The sequence below is a fragment of the Dama dama genome, chromosome 25 (genome assembly GCF_033118175.1).
Source record: "Dama dama isolate Ldn47 chromosome 25, ASM3311817v1, whole genome shotgun sequence".
Taxonomy (NCBI): Eukaryota; Metazoa; Chordata; class Mammalia; order Artiodactyla; family Cervidae; genus Dama; species Dama dama.
This window is the reverse complement of record NC_083705.1, coordinates 69,300,257-69,319,077: the sequence shown is the minus strand read 5'-3', so window position 1 is coordinate 69,319,077 and position 18,821 is coordinate 69,300,257. Positions and strand designations below refer to the sequence as shown.

At 40.5% G+C, this 18,821-nt stretch overlaps 1 protein-coding gene across 2 annotated transcripts in view; it reads right to left on the bottom strand.

The window, feature by feature from the left end:
• Nucleotides 1-18,821, bottom strand: part of SEMA5A (semaphorin 5A) — a 539,339-nt gene that overhangs the window by 275,514 nt on the left and 245,004 nt on the right. For both annotated transcript variants that reach the window (XM_061129337.1, XM_061129336.1), the window contains one exon: nucleotides 15,669-15,768. In XM_061129337.1, the coding sequence (XP_060985320.1) occupies nucleotides 15,669-15,768 (100 nt within the window). The remainder of the gene's footprint in view (nucleotides 1-15,668; nucleotides 15,769-18,821) is intronic.

Sequence of the window (18,821 nt, the reverse complement as noted above, 5' to 3'; positions counted from 1 at the left end):
AAAGTGCATGATATATGGCACCTCCACCACAGAACCATTGAGGGAACACTTCCCACCTCTTTTCTTACAGTCAAATCATAGACCTCTACAGAGGACTTCCCTGGTGGCTCAGCTGGTAAAGAATCTGCCTGCAGTGCAAGAGGCCTGAGTTTAATCCCTGGGTCGGGAAGATCCCCTGGAGAAGGGAATGGCAACCCACTCCAGTATTCTTGCCTGGAGAATTCCATGGACAAAGAAGCCTGGTGGACTACCGTTCATGGGATTGCAAAGAGTTGGATACAACTGAACGACTAACACTATTACTACACAGAACTGAGGATGCCTTTGAAGAGGGAATGTGGAAGCTGGACTACTTCTATTTAGCCTAGCACTATGGACAGGCAAGATCTCCAACAGAAAACATCTTCCTGCAGGGGAAGGAAGATGAATTCAGTGCAGGAACAGAGGAGTGTAGTCAGGCTGCCAAGGGAAGCACCACTGAAGGCTTCCTAGAATACAAAGAGCTGCCAAGATCTCACCTGATGTGAAACAGACACCGGCAAAGTGCCTCTAGGAGAAATTAGAAATCTATACCTACCCAGGGCTTCCCTGGTGTTTCAGACGGTAAAGTGTCTGCCTGCAATGTGGGAGACCCAGGTTTGATCCCTGGGTCAGGAAGATCCCCTGGAGAAGGAAACAGCAACCCACTCCAGTACTCTTGCCTGGAAAATCCAATGGATGGAGAAGCCTGGTAGCCTACAGTCTATGCGGTCCCAAAGAGTCGGACATGATTACTGACTTTACTTTCACTTTCATACCTACCCAGAGATAAATCTTTCAGATGAGGGGCTTACAAGAGGCACCAGAGGCAATTACTGGCAATGACACACTCACAGCCTCTTATGAGCACCATGGTTCCCCATCCCCAGGCTGGGTTCATCATGGGCTTTCTGGCTGCAGGAAGTTGCCAGAAGTCACTGCCCCTTTACTATAGGATGCCGTGTTGCCTAGGATATTTGTGCAAAGGCCAAAGCTCTGTCACCAAACTGCATGGGGAGGGAAGGTGGGCACACTATGCTTCCAACTTTTCATCTGTAAAATGGAGCTAATCGTCCCATCTACTCGCTGATGTTGCTTTGAGGTTTAAATCAAAGGAAACAGAATGGTGTCTGACCAGCACTTAATTACCAGTAACTACTTCTAGGTAGTTTATGGAAAATATTAACATTTCCAGACATGTTGAAATTCTCAGCATTTTCTCCATTGTATGGAGAAGGAAAGAGCATTTTCGCCTTCCAGCAAAGGCAGGTTTCAGGCATAAGTAGGTGCAATTATCTCTGTGTTCAGGTGATGGGGTTGTTGTCGGGGAGGCGGGGGATGGCGGTGGCACCACTAGGCTTTTGAAAAAGACAGCATTGTTCATCTTGTCATGGTTCTGGCACCCAATGGTCACACTCTTTCGAGCTCACTGGCTCTTTTAAGGAAAAAAAATATTGTTTTTCTGCAAATGTTCCCAATAAAGAAGCCATTTGTATTTTTAATCAATGAATTACTTGAGAGCTTTGATGATATTGCAAGGCCACCTCTTTCTCTCTCTCTCTCTCTTTCTTTCTTCTTCCTCCGCTGTCCCACACACATACACACCTACAAGGATGAACACACACACTACAGTATTGTCTCTGAGAACTTTCTAGAAAGACAGTTCTCATACACTAAAGAAGAGCTGGGAGGCTTCGTACCATTGAGGAAAGAGGGTGGTTGTGTCCATGATGCTCTGTAGAGCTATGAACAGGAAAACTGGACAGTAAAGTTCAAAGTCATCTTTCTCCTTGTGATGAGGGTTGAAGGAGGTGTGAGGTCCTCTCTGAAAACCCTGGGTGCCGTTTCAGGTGTTGTTCATGGGGGAAATATTATGATCTGAATGTTTGTGTCTTCCTAAAATTTATACATTGAAATCCAACCCTCAAAGTATTAAGAGGTGGGGCCTTTGGCAGGTGATTTGGTCATGAGGGTGGGGCCCTCATGAATGGGATTAGTGCCCTGACCAAAGAGGCTCCAGAGAGCTCCCTCCCCCTTCCACCATGTGAGGACACAGTGAAAAGTCTGCTGTCTGCAAACTAGAAGAGGATCCTTACAAGAACCCCACAGGGCTGGTATACAGATCTTGGACTGCCAACCCTCAGAATTGTGAGACATAAATCTCTGTTATTTATAAGCTTCCCAGTCTGTGGTGTTTTGTAATAGCAGCTCAAATGGACCAAGGTAGGAAGACATTAATTGATGATGACAAATACGGCACACTCTTAGTGTACATCTCTGCAGTCAACTCTAGCTCCACTGGCCACATCTGCTGCATGTCTCAACAGTCTGTAAAGGGCTTACCAGTGGATTTCAGCCATTTACTCTTCCTTCCCGAGATAACTGAGACTATGGTACCCTCACAACCATCTCATCAGTAATCAATCACTATGGCATAGGTGAAAAGACAGGGCAGAGAGGAGGGGCATGCCTACTAGGAAAGACAGCTCAGTAATTATGAGATACCATCACCATCACTAGTATCCCATGCCTCAAACCTTAATGAAGCAAATCACCAAAAATCTGAACTTTTCCTTTGATATTTTCTGGGTTATAAGATGCAAGGTAGTGATTTTTTTTTAACCTATTCTCAAGTTTTGACCTAAAAAATTCATAAAGTCCAAGAATTTTGGAGCTAGGTTGTCATTAGAGAATATATACCCCTTGATACTTGTTCTGGACATTTCTGCAAAGTAAGGGGCACACTGTGATTTATCTAAGATTATCAGGATTCAGAGAAACACCTGTGATTAGAAATAGGACTCCTCACTTTGCTGTCCCTTACACCATTGTGCCAAATGGCCTCACCAATCAGTCATCCAGTGTCCTCTTTCCAATTTGGCTGACAGCAAACACACACACACACACGTACAGAGGAATCATTCTTACAGTACAATTATTTCATGTCATCATTGTTCATCTACAGGTGCATTTACAAATGTTTCTGAGATAATTCAAGTCTTGGCACTACTCATGACAAGCTTTCAGTTGTAGGTAAATGAGTTTCACCTCTGGGACTGTGATCTGCCTGGGACATATGTCTCCCCATTAAGAGAAAATGTTAATCCCACAGATCTGGCTCATTACATGGTGCCTCGTCTCCCTCTTAATTTCACATGAATTATTCCTGAAACTGCCTAACCATACTTATTTTAAGAGTGCCCAGTTCCATCCTTTGTAAAATGAGAGAGCAAAACTATACAATCCGTCAATTTGCTTAACACAGATTCCTAAAAGATTGGGACCTTTTTTAGAGACAGAAAATGAGCAACAGAGTTGGATAATCAAATGACCATCTAATGAAATAATTGTTATTATGACATAGTTCAATAAATTCCTAACACTTTACAGGTGTATTTTTATTGTCTACAACTGAATACCATACTTAAATAATCTTAAATGAAATTTCAGCATACAAAAGAGGTAAGAAAATGTATTCAATAGTTTACTTATATGTAATACCTGCTAATCATAAAGTCAGTTAATTAAGTTGATTTTAACATTTTGAATTTGGCATTATCAGAATTATCTATAATTTTGAGTAGCCTCAAAATCTAACTATGATCTCTTTGTGTCGGTTGGATGGTTACATTTTTGTTGCCTTTTTTTTTTTTTTAACTTGTTTGAATTTTGTGAGAAAGAGTTGGCAGATGTTTTCAAATATTTGTTTAATACATGAACATGTCTACACAAACCCATGGGCAATCTAATGCCTTGCTAGACCTTTCCATATTAGAAATACATAGTATTATACATTTTAGTAGTCACTTTATCTATCATGATTTTCAACAATTTTTTTTAAATTGAAAACATGAAATATACATGAAAAATGTATGGAATTCCCTAATTTTCTCCTGGGAACCTAAGACTCTGACAAAAACATAGTGTGGATTCTACCATTCTCAAAACACTTTCATCAAACTATTTGGTTCCAAGTATAATTCCAAGTGTGTTTTTCTGCTGTTGGAAAAATTCCAGTACAGCTAGCAACATAAGGGACTGAAATCTCCTACGACAGCTTGATCCATCACAGTTCAGGTGAATGACCTATGAAGTTAAAGGTTACAAAAAGAAAGAAAATCTTCTAAAGGGAATATAAAAATGGATACTCCCAGATGTTGGGTCACTCAGGCACTAAAGTAAGATCTATGGTCCCCTGCAAGAGGCTGCTCTCCAGGGCTTTATGGAAGAAGCAATCACTTTATCTTGCAACTGAGAGCACAGAGAAGGGAAAACAATGTATGTGAGGTTCAAGAGAAAGGCTACCAACCTTTCCAGCAAGAAGGAATAATGCTTCTGGCTCCCAGCCAACAGGGAATACTAACCAAATGTTTCACATAAGGTCAGATTCTCTATTCGAGCAGTGCTTTGAGCAACCCAAAGCATTTAAGTGGCCTCATTAATCTTCCTAACACCCCTTGATGTAAATAGGTAATAATGAGGAATATCGTCATTCTGCAGGGAGAAGGCAGTGCTGCAGGAGGTTAAGAGATTAAATTCTAAGAGCATATTAGTTACATAGCTTAGGGGAGCTGGTCTCTATTGCCATGTCCCACCTCGCATTACAGAAGTACAAAGCAAAGGTTTAACAAGGCTGTAAAGGTTCAATTTTATGGCCACAGTCAATAAAACTATGGGATTTTCCTCCCTTGGTTTGAACTTACTCTTTATCAAAGGTATGGAATAAAATTTGACATGCACTTTTAAATGTAATAACTGTATTACTTTTAAGAGTGATAGATGAGGAATACATAGATCCGGTAAACTAAATAATTCAAATCACAAAGCCATTGAATTTGACAGACACAAACTGACAGTTCTTAAGCTCCTCCATCCTTCCCCCACTAGACATCTGAGTGTATGGTCTCCCTCTTGACCAGAGTGTATTTCTTTCTGACTGACTATAGGAATGAATAACTCATTCCCACCTCCCATCACATCCCACAGTGGCCTATTAGAAACAAATCGCTAAGCACAACAATATATTCTCTGAGGGAGCAGCGGGGGCCTTAATAGACGAACTTCATTTGTGTCTTCATGTAAAGTAATAAAATTCAGCCAGCATTAAAGAAAAGGTTGAGCCTTCATGAGCATATTAACTAAATGATTCATTTTATCTAGAGACACCATAAAACTTAACTCTGACCTCCATTAATTATGAAAGACACAGGTGTTTTAAAATGACATTCGCTTAGAATAATTCAATTGGTCTCCGATGAATATAGTTATAAAATCAAAGGAAATAACTTCAGGTTCTTTTTGAACATTTAAGTTAGAGGCTTGCTTATAACTGAGGAGCAGAAGACTGAATAATTAAGAAAGGTAGCCTTGTACTTTGCACTAGGAAAATCAAGCAAATCTTTATTTACTCACAGAAGAGCAAGGAAATCTATAAAAAAAAAAAAAAAAACGGTTTAAACAACAGTGATAGAAACATACATGTGTGTGTGCCAAGTCACTTCAGTCATGTCCTACTCTGTGTGACCCTATGGACTGAAGCCCACCAGGCTCCTCTGTCCATGGGATTATCCAGGCAAGAATACTGGAGTGGGTTGCCATGCCCTCCTCCAGAAGATCTTCTCGACCCAGGGATGGAACCCGCATCTCTCACATCCCCTGCATTGGCTGGAGGGTTCTTTCCCACTAGTGCCACCATGTTGGTTGTTTATTAAAGTTTAGACCACTATTGATGGTGAAACAATCTGAAAACAGAATACCCACTGCACATAAACTGGGACCATTTGGGTAAATCTGAGAGTGAAGCTAGTCTCCCCTGTACCTGAGTCGGCTTCACCTGTTCTGCAATTTCCCATTAGTGCACGATTCCATCCTGACTGTTGTCAATATTCCACTGGCAGAGAGGCTGATACTGTGACTTCTTACATGACACCCAGATTTATAGTTGCAGAGACAGACTTAAAGATTAAAATATAATAAATGTGTGGCTTTGAAGCTAAAGAAAAGTAGTACCTATATTTCTTATAGCACAAAATGTTTTCATAAAAATTATTTTAATTATCTACATGTAAATATTTAATATTTCAATCATACCAAAATTTTAAGAATATTAATTTCAGCATGTAACCAACTCACATAGCTCACCAACCTATCTATAATTGCTATTCCTAAGGCTTTCATTATGTTGATTGATTCTAAACAAATTCGAGGAGCTTTTATTTTCTGTTACCCTAACCACTCCAAAAATATCTTTTCAATGTACTTTTCTCATAAGTTTTTGGGAGTCTAATTCAGCTTTAATATTACCAACTTATAAATAGTGGGATCACATTTAGATCACAGTTTTTGAATACTGACTTTTTTTCACTTTGCTAATACATTTTGCCATATGGTGAGAAATGTATAATATTGTCATGTTATGAGCTACCTCTTCAGTCAGAATTTTTCCAACCCTCTTTGAAAAATAATAAATACATGTACGTTGGGTATTATTATATTATTATAATACCATATGTGTCTAGTACTCACTCTCCCAAAATTATACCGGTTTATCTCATTACCTGTCCTAAAAAAATCCATTTCAAACCCATTGAAAGCCTTGATTACTGTAAAAAAAAGTTCCAAAGAATACATCAAAACCAAAATTAAACCACATTAATAGTACTCTTATATATTTAAGTACCAATATTCAAAGGCAGAGAAATAGATGGAAACCTCTTACTATTTTGCAAGTAGAATCAAATAACAGAGATGGATTTTTAGTGGTTAGTAAATTCCAAAGATATGAAATCAGGAAAATCTTTTCCCATAAGCATATTTAGGGACAAAGTTATGAATCAATACTGTCAACAATTATATCAGTAATTTAAATTTTGTTTCTGGTCGCTCAGTCATATCTGACTCTTTGCGACCCCATGGACCATAGCCCACCAGGCTTCTCTGTCCATGAGGATTCTCCAGGAAAGAATCCTGGAAAGAATACTGGATTGGGCTCTCATGCCTTCCTCCAGGGGATCTTCCCAATCCAGGAATCAAACCCAGGTCTCCCACATTGCTGGTGGATTCTTTACTGACCGAGCCACCAGGTAACCCCAATTTAAATTTTATTATGTTCTAAACATTATGTGCAAATTTCTAAGTGCTTTGAAGATTACAGATCATGATTTATTGCCCTAAATTTAACTCATGACTTCAGCTTTTCTGGTCCATTGGGTATTTGATTTGTTCCTTTCCATTTTTCAATTAATAGAGATCATTTTTCATTGAAAAACTACCAACTGTATTATTTTATGCTTCCTTTAACCTATGCTTTCCTAGGAATATTCACTCTTCAAATTATCTCCATATATACTACTTTTCCGGGTTATCTTAGAGTTAGTAAAACCTGAGATCTTTTTCATGTATCTCACATAACAGAAGAACTCTAATTCATTTCTCAAATGCTCAATTCCAGTGATGGCATTACAACAAGCCACAGTTTCAAACCACACTCCCAAATCTTATCTTTGAACCTTGTTCTCAACCACCTATCATGATTGGTCATCAGTCACCATCAACCCAAAGATATCTCAAATCTGACTTATCTCCACTTGCACTATCACTGCCTAAGTTTAAATTCTCTCTACTGACACTTGACCCAGATCCCCCAACTGCCGTCCGTACCTCCAAACTCTAGTGCATTCTGCACACAGTATGGTGGAAGAATCTTTCTAGTGCAAATATGAACTTATAAACATGCAGCCTTAGAAATATCCTGAGCGCCTACTGTCTTTAGCAGAGGTTTGCAAGTCTGCCAGGCCAGCGGATTACCAGAAGCTTGATTAATCAAAACTTCCAACATTACTTTTGAAAGTCTAATTCAAATGTTCTGAGGAGAGGCCTGGCTATCGGCATTCTTGAGAGATTTCTCAGACCATCCTACTGACTGCTGCATTGGAAACACAGGTTTACAGGATGAGATCCCCACTCCACCATAATCTAAAGCCCCAGCCTCACCTACACCTACCCCTCCTCCCAGTCACTAACAGGTCCAGTTAAGGCGAGCTCCTATCAGCCTCGTCGGCATCTGAGCTCCCTGTTCTATGATCCTTCTGGAAGACCTCTAAGGCCAACTGAAAAAGCACCTTCTCAGTACACCCATTTCACCCTTCTTTCGTCTTGGTGTTTTCAAGGCTCTTTATTCAGGCCTCCCTGGAGAACATAACCATTCATGTTCCCCATTCCCATCAGGCCAGGAGTACGGAAAATATTTCATGGGCTAAATAGCAAACACTTCACCTTTGTGGCCCTGTGGGAACTACTCATCTCTGCAGTGAAAGCTGGAAAGCAGCCATAAGTGATGTGCAAATGAATGGGTGTGGCTGTGTGCCAATAAAACTTTATTTACAAAAGCAAGAGGCCAACCCAGCGACCTTAGCTTGCCAACCTATGCACTAGGATCTAAAGTCTTTACCAGGCAGACACTCTGCTGCATCTTCCTTTTCCCCTTGCCTAAGACACTTCCTGGCACAAAGTAGGTTCTATAAATATTTGATGAATGAAGAGCAACAACTTGAACTAATAAATTCTGATGGAACCCATGCGGGACTGACTAGGAGAAAACTCGCAACACTCAAGACTTGTAACACACACATGCACTCAAAAGCTGGTTAATTTTTATCTTTCAGGGAATATGGGGAAAGGGAAGGCTATATTAACTAAATAAGTAACTATTCTGCTAGGTTTATTCTTCTTCACCGTACCTCCAGCAGAAAGAAAAATGCAGAGATTTTTTTTTTTTTTTTTTAATATAACAGCAAAAGGAACACAATGATTGGATTGTCCTTCACACAGGAGCGTCTGCAGACCACCTGTTTGTTAAAAGCTCACACTCTGGGACCACCCTCCAGGCCCCTACTCAGCAGAGCTGGGAGAAAGGGCAGAGGAAGCTTCATTTTGAACGACTGTCCCAGGTGATACTTAGGTACAGGGATGTTTGGTAAATACTGAACAAAATGTAACAAAGCAGGAAGACGAAGAAAAGATTTTCTTAAAGAAAAACACAGATTAGGTTAATTAATCAAAAGGTCTATTGGAAGACAGGCGAGAAGAAGGAAGATAGGCAAAGAGAATCTTAAGAGGAAAACACACCTACGTAGCAAGAGCCAACAGGAAAAAGGAAATATTTAAATCCTAAAGTACAGTTTAAAAAAAAAAATTCCCACTGGGGTGGGATAAAAATGAAGAGCAGGAATGGAAGCTCCATCCCTTCGTTCATCACCAGCTGTCTTCCTAAGTCATAATTAATATAAATACTATGCCAACATCATCATTACCAGGGATTTCTTTGCACAATGGGGGTTTACTGCTTTTTGGATTCACTCCTAATTGCTAATTTTACTCCACTCAGCATGAGTTACCTTTAATTGTATAAACTGGAAAATGGAAAGAAGTTGTGGCTACTGGAAGGAGAACTGCTGATCTCATAAAAATCTCCAGTTTTTCTTTTAATTATAGACTGCTTCCAACAGATTAACTCCAAGGTAAACTTCGAAAGAAAAATAGGAATTATAACCATCAAAAAAGGAGAGAATTATATTGGTCAAATTTCAAAGGTGACACGTGACTTCAAAATTTAGCTCCACTTGTTTCGAATCAACAGCAAAATCATTTTGAAAGGAGGAATTTACACTGAGTAGAAGCCTACCCATTCATTTAACGTGATCTTATGACATTATATACTTGGAACACTAAAAGCAAATTCAGTACCAGCATAACAAAAAGCAAGTTAATCTTTTTTTTTTCTTTTTATCTTTGTTTTTGTAGATTCAAATCATGGGCAAAACAATGGTCTAAAATAATACACTCAGATGTTTCAAGACCAGTTTTCTGTGACCTTAAGAGAGACCAAGCTCTGCCTTGAAAGCAGGTAGATTTTAGCTTTTGTTTTTAGTAGAAAACATGCTGATTTGAAATCTGTACTATTTTTCACACAGATATGTACAGAAATATCTTTCAGTATATGGAAATGGTCCTTTGACCATAATGGTCATAGGGTTCTATACAGGGCACATTCGCATCTCTTGGCTGGTACCCACATTGAGTCAGATGTGCAAGGAAACCCATGCAACCCCATTACCCTTTCAATTAATATTTTTATGAAGTTCCCATTGTGTGATGCAATTTTAAAGTTTAAAATTTTAGAACGAAAATTAAAAGTTTCCCAAGACAAACATAAATCTTATGCTTGTCATCAATTATGATTTTTACCTGACCCAGTATTGGGTCTATGGTCTTCAATCCTGTCCTCTCAATTACTGGAAGATGGGTGGGCTTCCTGGACTCACAAGTGCTTGTATAAGAGCTCAGAGATGAGTGTTCTTACCAAAATATCATAGATTGTAAGACTGTGCTCTTAAGTGATAGGTTTCTATTACACTGAAGCTTGTTAGAAAAGAGGAAGATAATCAGAAAACAGGTTATAGCAAGAAAATGGATGAAAGACCAAGAAACAAACAAAAGCTGAAAGACGCTCATGCTCTCTCTGATGATGAAAAAACTTTTTTTCTTACTATTTATTGTATGACTTTACAAAACTATGGCTAATTTGTAAACACTCTAATTATTGTCAAACACCTTTTTGTGTGTAGATCAAGTTAGTTGCCACTTGGAGTAACACTTGAATTCAACACAGAATCACTAGCTATCCATACATGAACCCAAAACACTAAAGACAGATTCATTTGGAGAAGAAAATGTCGTTACTCTCACTTTGATCTACTGTTACAATCTTATACACAGTGAAACTGGAAACCAAGTTTGTGAAATACTATTTCTTTGTGAATTATTATCCTTTCATTTGAGATTTTCACACACATGTAAACACATATATACATATATGTATGTATATGTGCATGTGTGCTAAGTCACTTCAGTCACGTCCAACTCCTTGCGACTCCATTGACTGTAGCCTGCCAGTCTCCTCTCTGTTCATGGAATTCTCCAGGCAATACTGGAGTGGGTTGCCATCCCCTTCTCCAGGGGATCTTCCTGACCCAGGGATCGAACCTGTATCCCTTAAGTCTCCTGCAATAGCAGTGGGTTCTTTACCACTAGTGCCACCTGGGAAGCCCATGTTTATGTATCCATTAATATATGAATGTATGTACCTATAAAGATATATATATATATGTATGTACATATGCAATACAAATATTTATAGGTACATACATAATGTATGTACCTATAAATAAATATATATATATGTATATGTATATGTGTGTGTGTATATATATATATATATATATACATATATATACACACAGACACAAATTGGAAACTGTTTTTAGTAGGTTTTTATAGCAAAAAAGTATACAAACCATCCATAATATATTGTCCCAACATATAAACAAATAGATGAAATACTGTGGGGAAATAACTGAAAAGGTTAACTGTGATTATTTCTGAAATTGTGTTTTTTTTTATGCTTTACAGTATTTTCTACTTTCTTTAAAATGAAAGTGCCTAAGTCTCATCAGTGAAAATACAAACATTATTAACTTTTAAAGAGGCATGGGTAAAATAGGAGATGAGTATCAGTGCTTTTAAAATAATTGGAAAGATAATGTGCATCTTGGACATGACAAATTTAAGGATCCTCCCAGAAGCTGCCTGAATTCAGATGCAACTACCTCTGGTACCACATAGCCACAAATCACCTAAAGAGAAGTGGATTTTGCTTGTTTTCCTTTTTGTTTTTATTTTGTAAACAAGAGAACTTTTTGCAAGGGATGCAAAGAATGTTTAACTGAATTCAGTTTCAGGAACATAAAGTACCACTGGTAAAAAGTGAAACCACCCAACAATAATAATTAATAATAATAACCACCCAATAAACCACCAATGGCCTTACAATGCCTAGTATTAATTATGAAAAAATAAAAAGACTGTCATTATACTTTTTCACCACTTACATATTTAAACAACTAAAGATTTTTGAAATATACACCTACTACCTAAACCATTTTTGCTAGGTCAAGCCCTTCCAAACAGGAATCTGCAGGCTGGGTTATTTTTAAAGTTTTATAACTGGCTCACATTCCCACTTAAACTTTCTGAGCCTAATCCCACCATGTATCTTAGGTAAAATTGCTCTTCTCCACAGCAGTGATATCTGCCCGAAACACAGATGCACACATATGCCGAAGCCCACATCTACCCACACAGCTTCCCCACCACTGTGGGCTTACAGGATGTCTGTTTCTGTGACAATCACTTTTCCTGGATTATTTCATCTAATCCTCACAACAGCTGAAAGGGATAGAAATAAATTTATCAATTTTAAAGATAAGAAAATTAGACTCTCGAATGGGCTCAAGGTCACACAGTTAAGCAAGTCTACCTACTTCTTTCTTTATCGAGTGATCACGATGCATTATGCCCTGCTCTAGAATAGAAAATACAGCCCCTGCTCCTAGGGTTGCTCATCTGACTTTTATGTGCTAAGTCTGCCAATCCCATTGCTCCTGGTCATTATGCCATAGTCCATGCCAGGGTGACTCAGTGGGTAGGCCAATCCCTCCCATGTCCGGGCTGGGACTGGGTTAAGGGGAGATGGATGGAGATCTTGAGAAACTCTGCACCGGAGACCTCCAGGGAGGTCAGAATGGAGATTTTCAAGGAAGCTGACTAGGAAACCTTCAGGCAGGCTCGCAAGGAGAGCTCAAGGAATAATGGGATCGATCACTCCACCCATACTCGGATGGAGACTGTCAGGAACAGGAGTTCCCCGGGAACAATTCTCAGGTGTTGTCCAAAGCCAGGACAGAATGATGGTGATGTCTCCTCCAAATCTTAGTTTTTCAGTGGCTTCTCACATCCCCATTAGGAGAATCTATGCTCTTGACCAAAAGCCTACCGCCTGCAGAGTGTCGGCAGGTATGTGACACGGCCCTGTCCCTATAGCGTGAAGGACCTCCAGAAACAATGGAGTCTTTTGAACCAAGTTCACAGGAATACTATTTCCAAAGTTAGTTGGAGTGGAACGAGAGATGCAGGACTCGGCAACACTGGTTGGGGTCATGTTTGCACCTGCTACCCCAGCCAGGAACCTCTTCCCCTTGGCTGAGGGTGAGAGTCCATTCACCTTAAGGATTAACTCCGGGGTTTAGAGACTGCTGCTCACTGTGGCCTTTCCCAAAGGTAGGCATCTGAATAAATGTGCTATAAGCCCACTCCCTTTTCCGTAAGTGTCCTACCAAATGCAGAGGGGCACATATACAAGTCAAATCCTGGAAATATAGACAATGAATCAACAGAAATCTTCAAACTTCTAGCCAGGGAGAAACTGTGCTACATCTTAGAGAAAGAAAGGAAAGACAGATCAGGTCATGAGCACACTGCTATGTTTAAAATGGATAACCGACAAGGACCTTCTGTGAAGCGCAGGGAGCCCTGCTCAGTATCATGTGCCAGTCTGGATGCGAGAGGAGTGTGCGGGAGAAGGATACCTGTACATGTATGTCTGAGCGCCTTCACAGTTCACCTGGATCTATCACAACATTATTAACCAGCTATAATAATTAATTAATTAGTTTGCTCACTTGTGTCTGACTCTTTGTGACCCCATGGACCGTAGCTTGCCAGGCTCCTCCGTCCATGGAATTTTCCAGGCTAGACTACTGGAGTCGGGTGCCATTTGCTTCTCCAGGGGATCTTCCTGACCCAGAGGTTGAACCTGGGTCTCCTGTATTGCAGGCAGACACTTTACCGTCTAAGCCACCAGGGAAGCTCTAACCAGCTATATCCCAATATAAGAAGTTTAAAGCTTGGGGGAATAAAGACAGACACATCCTCTACCATGCAGTACTTCACTATCTGACATCGGGGAAGGGGAGAGTTGAAACAAGAAATAGTACAGTAAGGGCAGTGATGAAGGCAGGTGGCAGGTGTGCTAACAGAACCAGGCAGGGCAGGGAACATGGCAGCTCAGGCCCAAAGCGGGGCCCTTGAGCAAGATCCCTGCAAGGAGCAGGAGTTCACCCAATGGATGACCTGGGATGGCGGTGGGTGGCAAATTAATATTCCAGGAAAGCACAAGAGGGCATCAAGTCCCAGAGGCGAGAGAAAGAACATTTTCCAGTTGTGGGCAACATAAATAATTCCACATGCCTGGACTATGTGAGGACAAAAATGATGTGTGTCTCTCTGGAGTGCAGGACCATAAGCCAGAGGTTCCGAGAGGCCACACCAAAGAGCTAACAGAGGATGCCTGGATTGAACAGTATTTCTACAACATATGTGAAGGGAGACAAGCCGTAAGTCCTCCAGGAGGAGCCACTGAGGGAGATGTTTGTAAAAGATGGCTTTGGCCATGGTATGCAAAAGGAAGAGAAATTCCAGAGGCCTGCAATGTATGGCCAAGGCTCCCAATGATGAAATTTGATGGAAGTCAGCATCAGAAACCCCCATTGCAGTCCCAGTGGCCTAAGGGCAGTGAAAACACCAAGTAAGCCCTCCCAAATTCACTGTCCACCCTATAAATACCGAAAGACATGCCAGTGACAAGCTAAGTGCCAGGAACTAAGCCAACTCTGTCTATTCATTTAAGTGAAGACCATACATCTCGAGTCTTCAAGTGTTAAGTGGATGCACAAGGTCTCCTTAACATCTGAGAGGAAATGTAGTGATTCTAGAAGCTGTTCAGTGTCCATCCAGAGTGCTCAGAGCCTAAGCCAGATTTGGCTTCACTCAGGTAGAAATTCCACAACCTCTCTTGCTATGAAAGGTATATTTCATCATCTAGTAAAGTTGGCCAAAAAAGATAATGTGCACTAACTCCTCTGCCCAAAGTACTTTCCTTGGCTGCCAGAAGAGTTCAAATCCACAAATCACCTCTTCACATTATTACATCATTTCTCCTAAGAGATGAATAGAAAATGTTTTATCTCCATCAGTCTCAAAACATACTGGCAGGATAGGTGATTTGAAGTCAGAGAGGATGCACGTTTTCTGAGGAAGTCATGGCGAATGTCAGGAACACAAGACTAGATCTGTTCTGATTGGGTTCCAGTGGCCAGACTGCCCAACTGGAAGGTCAGGCATTGACTTGGACACAGAATCCTGGGCTCTTTAAGAGAAATAAACAATAGCAACTCCCTTGAAATCTCAATTGACTGGCAAACAACAGAACAGAGGTCACAAAAAAAGACAGCAATGGATGTGGGAGTGGACATCAAGGTCTCTTGTTCTCAAGAACTGTGCTGAATTGAGAAATAAGAACATGCTGTTTGGAGCAGACTGTCTGGGTCTGAAGTCTGGGACCATTTGTTATTAGACATAATAAATGTGTCCCCGGGGTAACATATTTATCCCACTTCTGCCTCAATTTCCTCATCTCTAACACAGGGATGGTGACAATACCTACCTCTCACGTGTCATAGGAGGAAAAAAAAACTGAATTAATTCATGTTAGAGCAGCTCCCAGCACATGGGTATAGAGAGCAGCAGTCCTCCTATTAGAAGTAGCATGTTCATGACACTCTTACACAGAACTTCATTCTGAGATGAAATATTACTTAGCACTCATCAACTCCGGCAGGGATGCTCGCGTGTAACTGCAGAGACGTAAAATGAAGTTGAAAATATCTGCAAGGGCAAAATGTCAGATCTCTCACCTTGCTCCTACAACAAGTTCTTTCTGTCCTGGATCAAATGTTAACTGCGAGAAATCCACAGCATTCTTCGCTCTGAACTCCCGCAACCAGGGGCCAATTTCTAAACAGGAGAAATAAATAAATAAAAAGATAAAAATGAATGATTTTTTCACCCTCTCCAGGGCCCCACAGAGAATGCACATGAGGTAGCAAACATTACATTTCAGAGAGGATTTGAAGGTCCCCCGGTGGATGGCTTGGGGGTCACTGGAGGTTTCCGTCAGGATGTCACAAAATCCACACTGAGAACGCGTAAAACACAGAGGGCAGCCACCCAATAAAAAGGGAGCAAGACGCCAATGCTGGGCTGTGATTTACAAGCCAGATGTGCGTGTTCCTATTGGCTCTGGGCTGGGCAGACAATAACACAACACTCACAGGAATACCGAATGCAAACAAGACCATTCCCTGTGCAACTTGGTGGGTAGGGGCCGCTGAAGTGGAGAAATCACAACAGTCCCCATCTGGAACAAGGGCAAACACAGGAGCACCATTTGCCTTCTTCCAACGTGGACATTCCATTTCCCTGTGAGTTTCTATGTTGGCCCTGTGATCAGACTAGTTAAACACATTCAGTCCTTTCTGGATGAGAAACCCACAGTAACTCCTGGCCTCATTTACATTTTTTCCTATGGAAAATCAGAAAACAGCCACTCTTTAGAGACTGTTTTTATTTTATTTTTTTACAAGCTCTGTTAACTCCTATGAAGCAACCTCCAGCCTAGAGTCCAATTATTATAACATGACAGTACTGGAAAAGGGCGAGAACTCAGCTTTATGAGCCGTTTTTGCAACTTTCATTAGCTGGTTTCTTTCACCAAAAGAGTCTTCAGGGAGTTGCCTGCCAGTTGTGCGGAACCTGATCATTATCCTTGACAATTAACCACTCAAGCTGATTGTCTTTTACCTTGGGTTTAATATTCTGAGTGGTATCACTCTGATGAAACAGGGGCATGAAAATGGGCAAATCAACACAGCTATTGGTTTGAGGAAAAACTGTGCAGCACAGAAATAATCTCACTCCACAAAAACAGATGCTAAAAACAGATCTAATATGGAAATATGCCCCTGTCCTAAGACATGTCCTGTAGAAAGGCCTTTGTTGACATGAATGAGGTAGATTATTTTCAAGGGACTGTTTTGTGAAACAAATGTATCATTTCTCTAATATCAGTTGTTGGCAGGGGGGTGGCAGGAGGGGAATGAAATGAACTGAAAGTTCTAGACTACTTAAAGCAAACCAAGGTTGAGTTATACAGAGATCTGTATTTAATTTTTGAAATTTTAATGTATACTATATCTTGATTCTTTTTAGTATTTTATATAAAGTTTTTCATTTTATAGGCAAGTCAATTTTTTAAAAATACTCATTTGCAGCAAAATAAGTACAAGGTCCTAGAGCTATAAAAAGCTGTCGATAAACAGTCTATTTTAGGAGTTTTTAATTTAGTTAGGGAACTAGCACTAATATCTTCTTTAAACACAGTATCTGTGGATACAGGACTTCCCTGATGGCTCAGATGGTGAACAACCTGTCTGCAATGCGGGAGACCCAGGTTCTATCCCTGGGTTGGGAAGATCTCTTGGAGGAGGAAATGGTAATCCGCTCCAGTATTCTAGCCTGGAGGATTCCACGGATACAAGATCTTTACAGGTATTTGCAGGATTACAGGAAATATTCATACACAGGAGGGAGAGATGTTTGGGGCCTTAGGAAGCAGGAAAAGAAAGCTCTGACTAGGAATTGACAGAACGGGTGTGACCTAGAGGAAGCAAGAGTGCCACGTGGGAAATCTGATGCCCCCTGTGGCCATAACTGGTATTGCTCATCTTCACTTCTATGGACCCCTGTTCCGTTTCTCTATTTGCAGGAGACGGTTTCCTAAGGCTCTTGGGTCCCTATTGCTCACTGGGGTGCCTCCAACACTAAGGTACAATAACTTGAATGTGATGAGTGATAATGAATGTGTGGAATGAAAGAGTAAGAATAAGCAAGTGAATTCAAGAGAATTAAACTGAAAGGAAAGAGAAAAAAGAGAAGAGAGAAAGGGAAATGAAATGGCAACTCAAGAAACTATGGAAAAGGTACACTGAAATATAACTGTAAAAAATTCACTTACAGGTTAAAATTCACTTACAGGTTAAAAAGTCTAGACTTGGCCTCATCTGTGGTAGCAAGGCTCTGAGAAGTTTACAAGCAAGCACTTGACACATAAAGCAAGTATCTTGGGAATACAAAAGGCAGAAAAGAAGACTGAATGGAGGCAAGAATATTAGCTTTACAAACTAAAAATGATACAATTTAGGTAGTGGCTATGAAAATGCAACGAGGATGTGATGCGAGAGTCTGGTTGGCCAGATACCTGATTGAAGAGGTCAAAGGGAATGAGTTAAAGAAAAGAAAAACAGTTCTGAGACTCAATGAAGAGGAAAATATGATGAGTGAGACATAGATGTCAGGGGTAAGACTGGTTTTAGAGAAAGCTAATGGCTTCAGGGACAACCATGTAGAAGGTCACTTATGAAAAATTTCCAGTGACACTGACTTCACAGTCAGTCATTGCTAGGAATCTCTAAGACCTAGAAGTGTCCAAACAGTCGTTTTAGTTCCAGAGGCTCATCCTACAGATAGAAAACTCAGGACCAGGGAGTCCTGCCAGGACTGCAGTCCTGAGAGCAGGGCTAAGTCTTCATCCTCCCAAACTCACAGCTGCCAAAGCCGGGCATACATGCCACATCCAAGGCACTGAGGGTGACTAGGTGGTGTGAGGGGAGAGCAGAAGCCCAAGAGCTGACCCTTCTGTCCCAGAAATGGAAACATGAGCAACATAAATGGAGAGAAGGCTATGAAAAGATGGGGGAAGAAAATCCGTCAACTGGTCTACCACACGTTCACCTTTCTTTTCACTGAGAAGAATCGGAAGACAGTAGCCAACGGAACAAGATGAAGAGACATAGTTCAGGCTTCGGTACCTATGCTGAACAATAGGAAAGTGCTTACATTACTTCCTAAAGTAACCTCAAGTAAATAAAAAGGACCACATCAAGAGGGGAAAATGAGTTCACATCATAGAGTTCTCTCAATATTGTTCAATTCTCCTTATTTAAATGTCT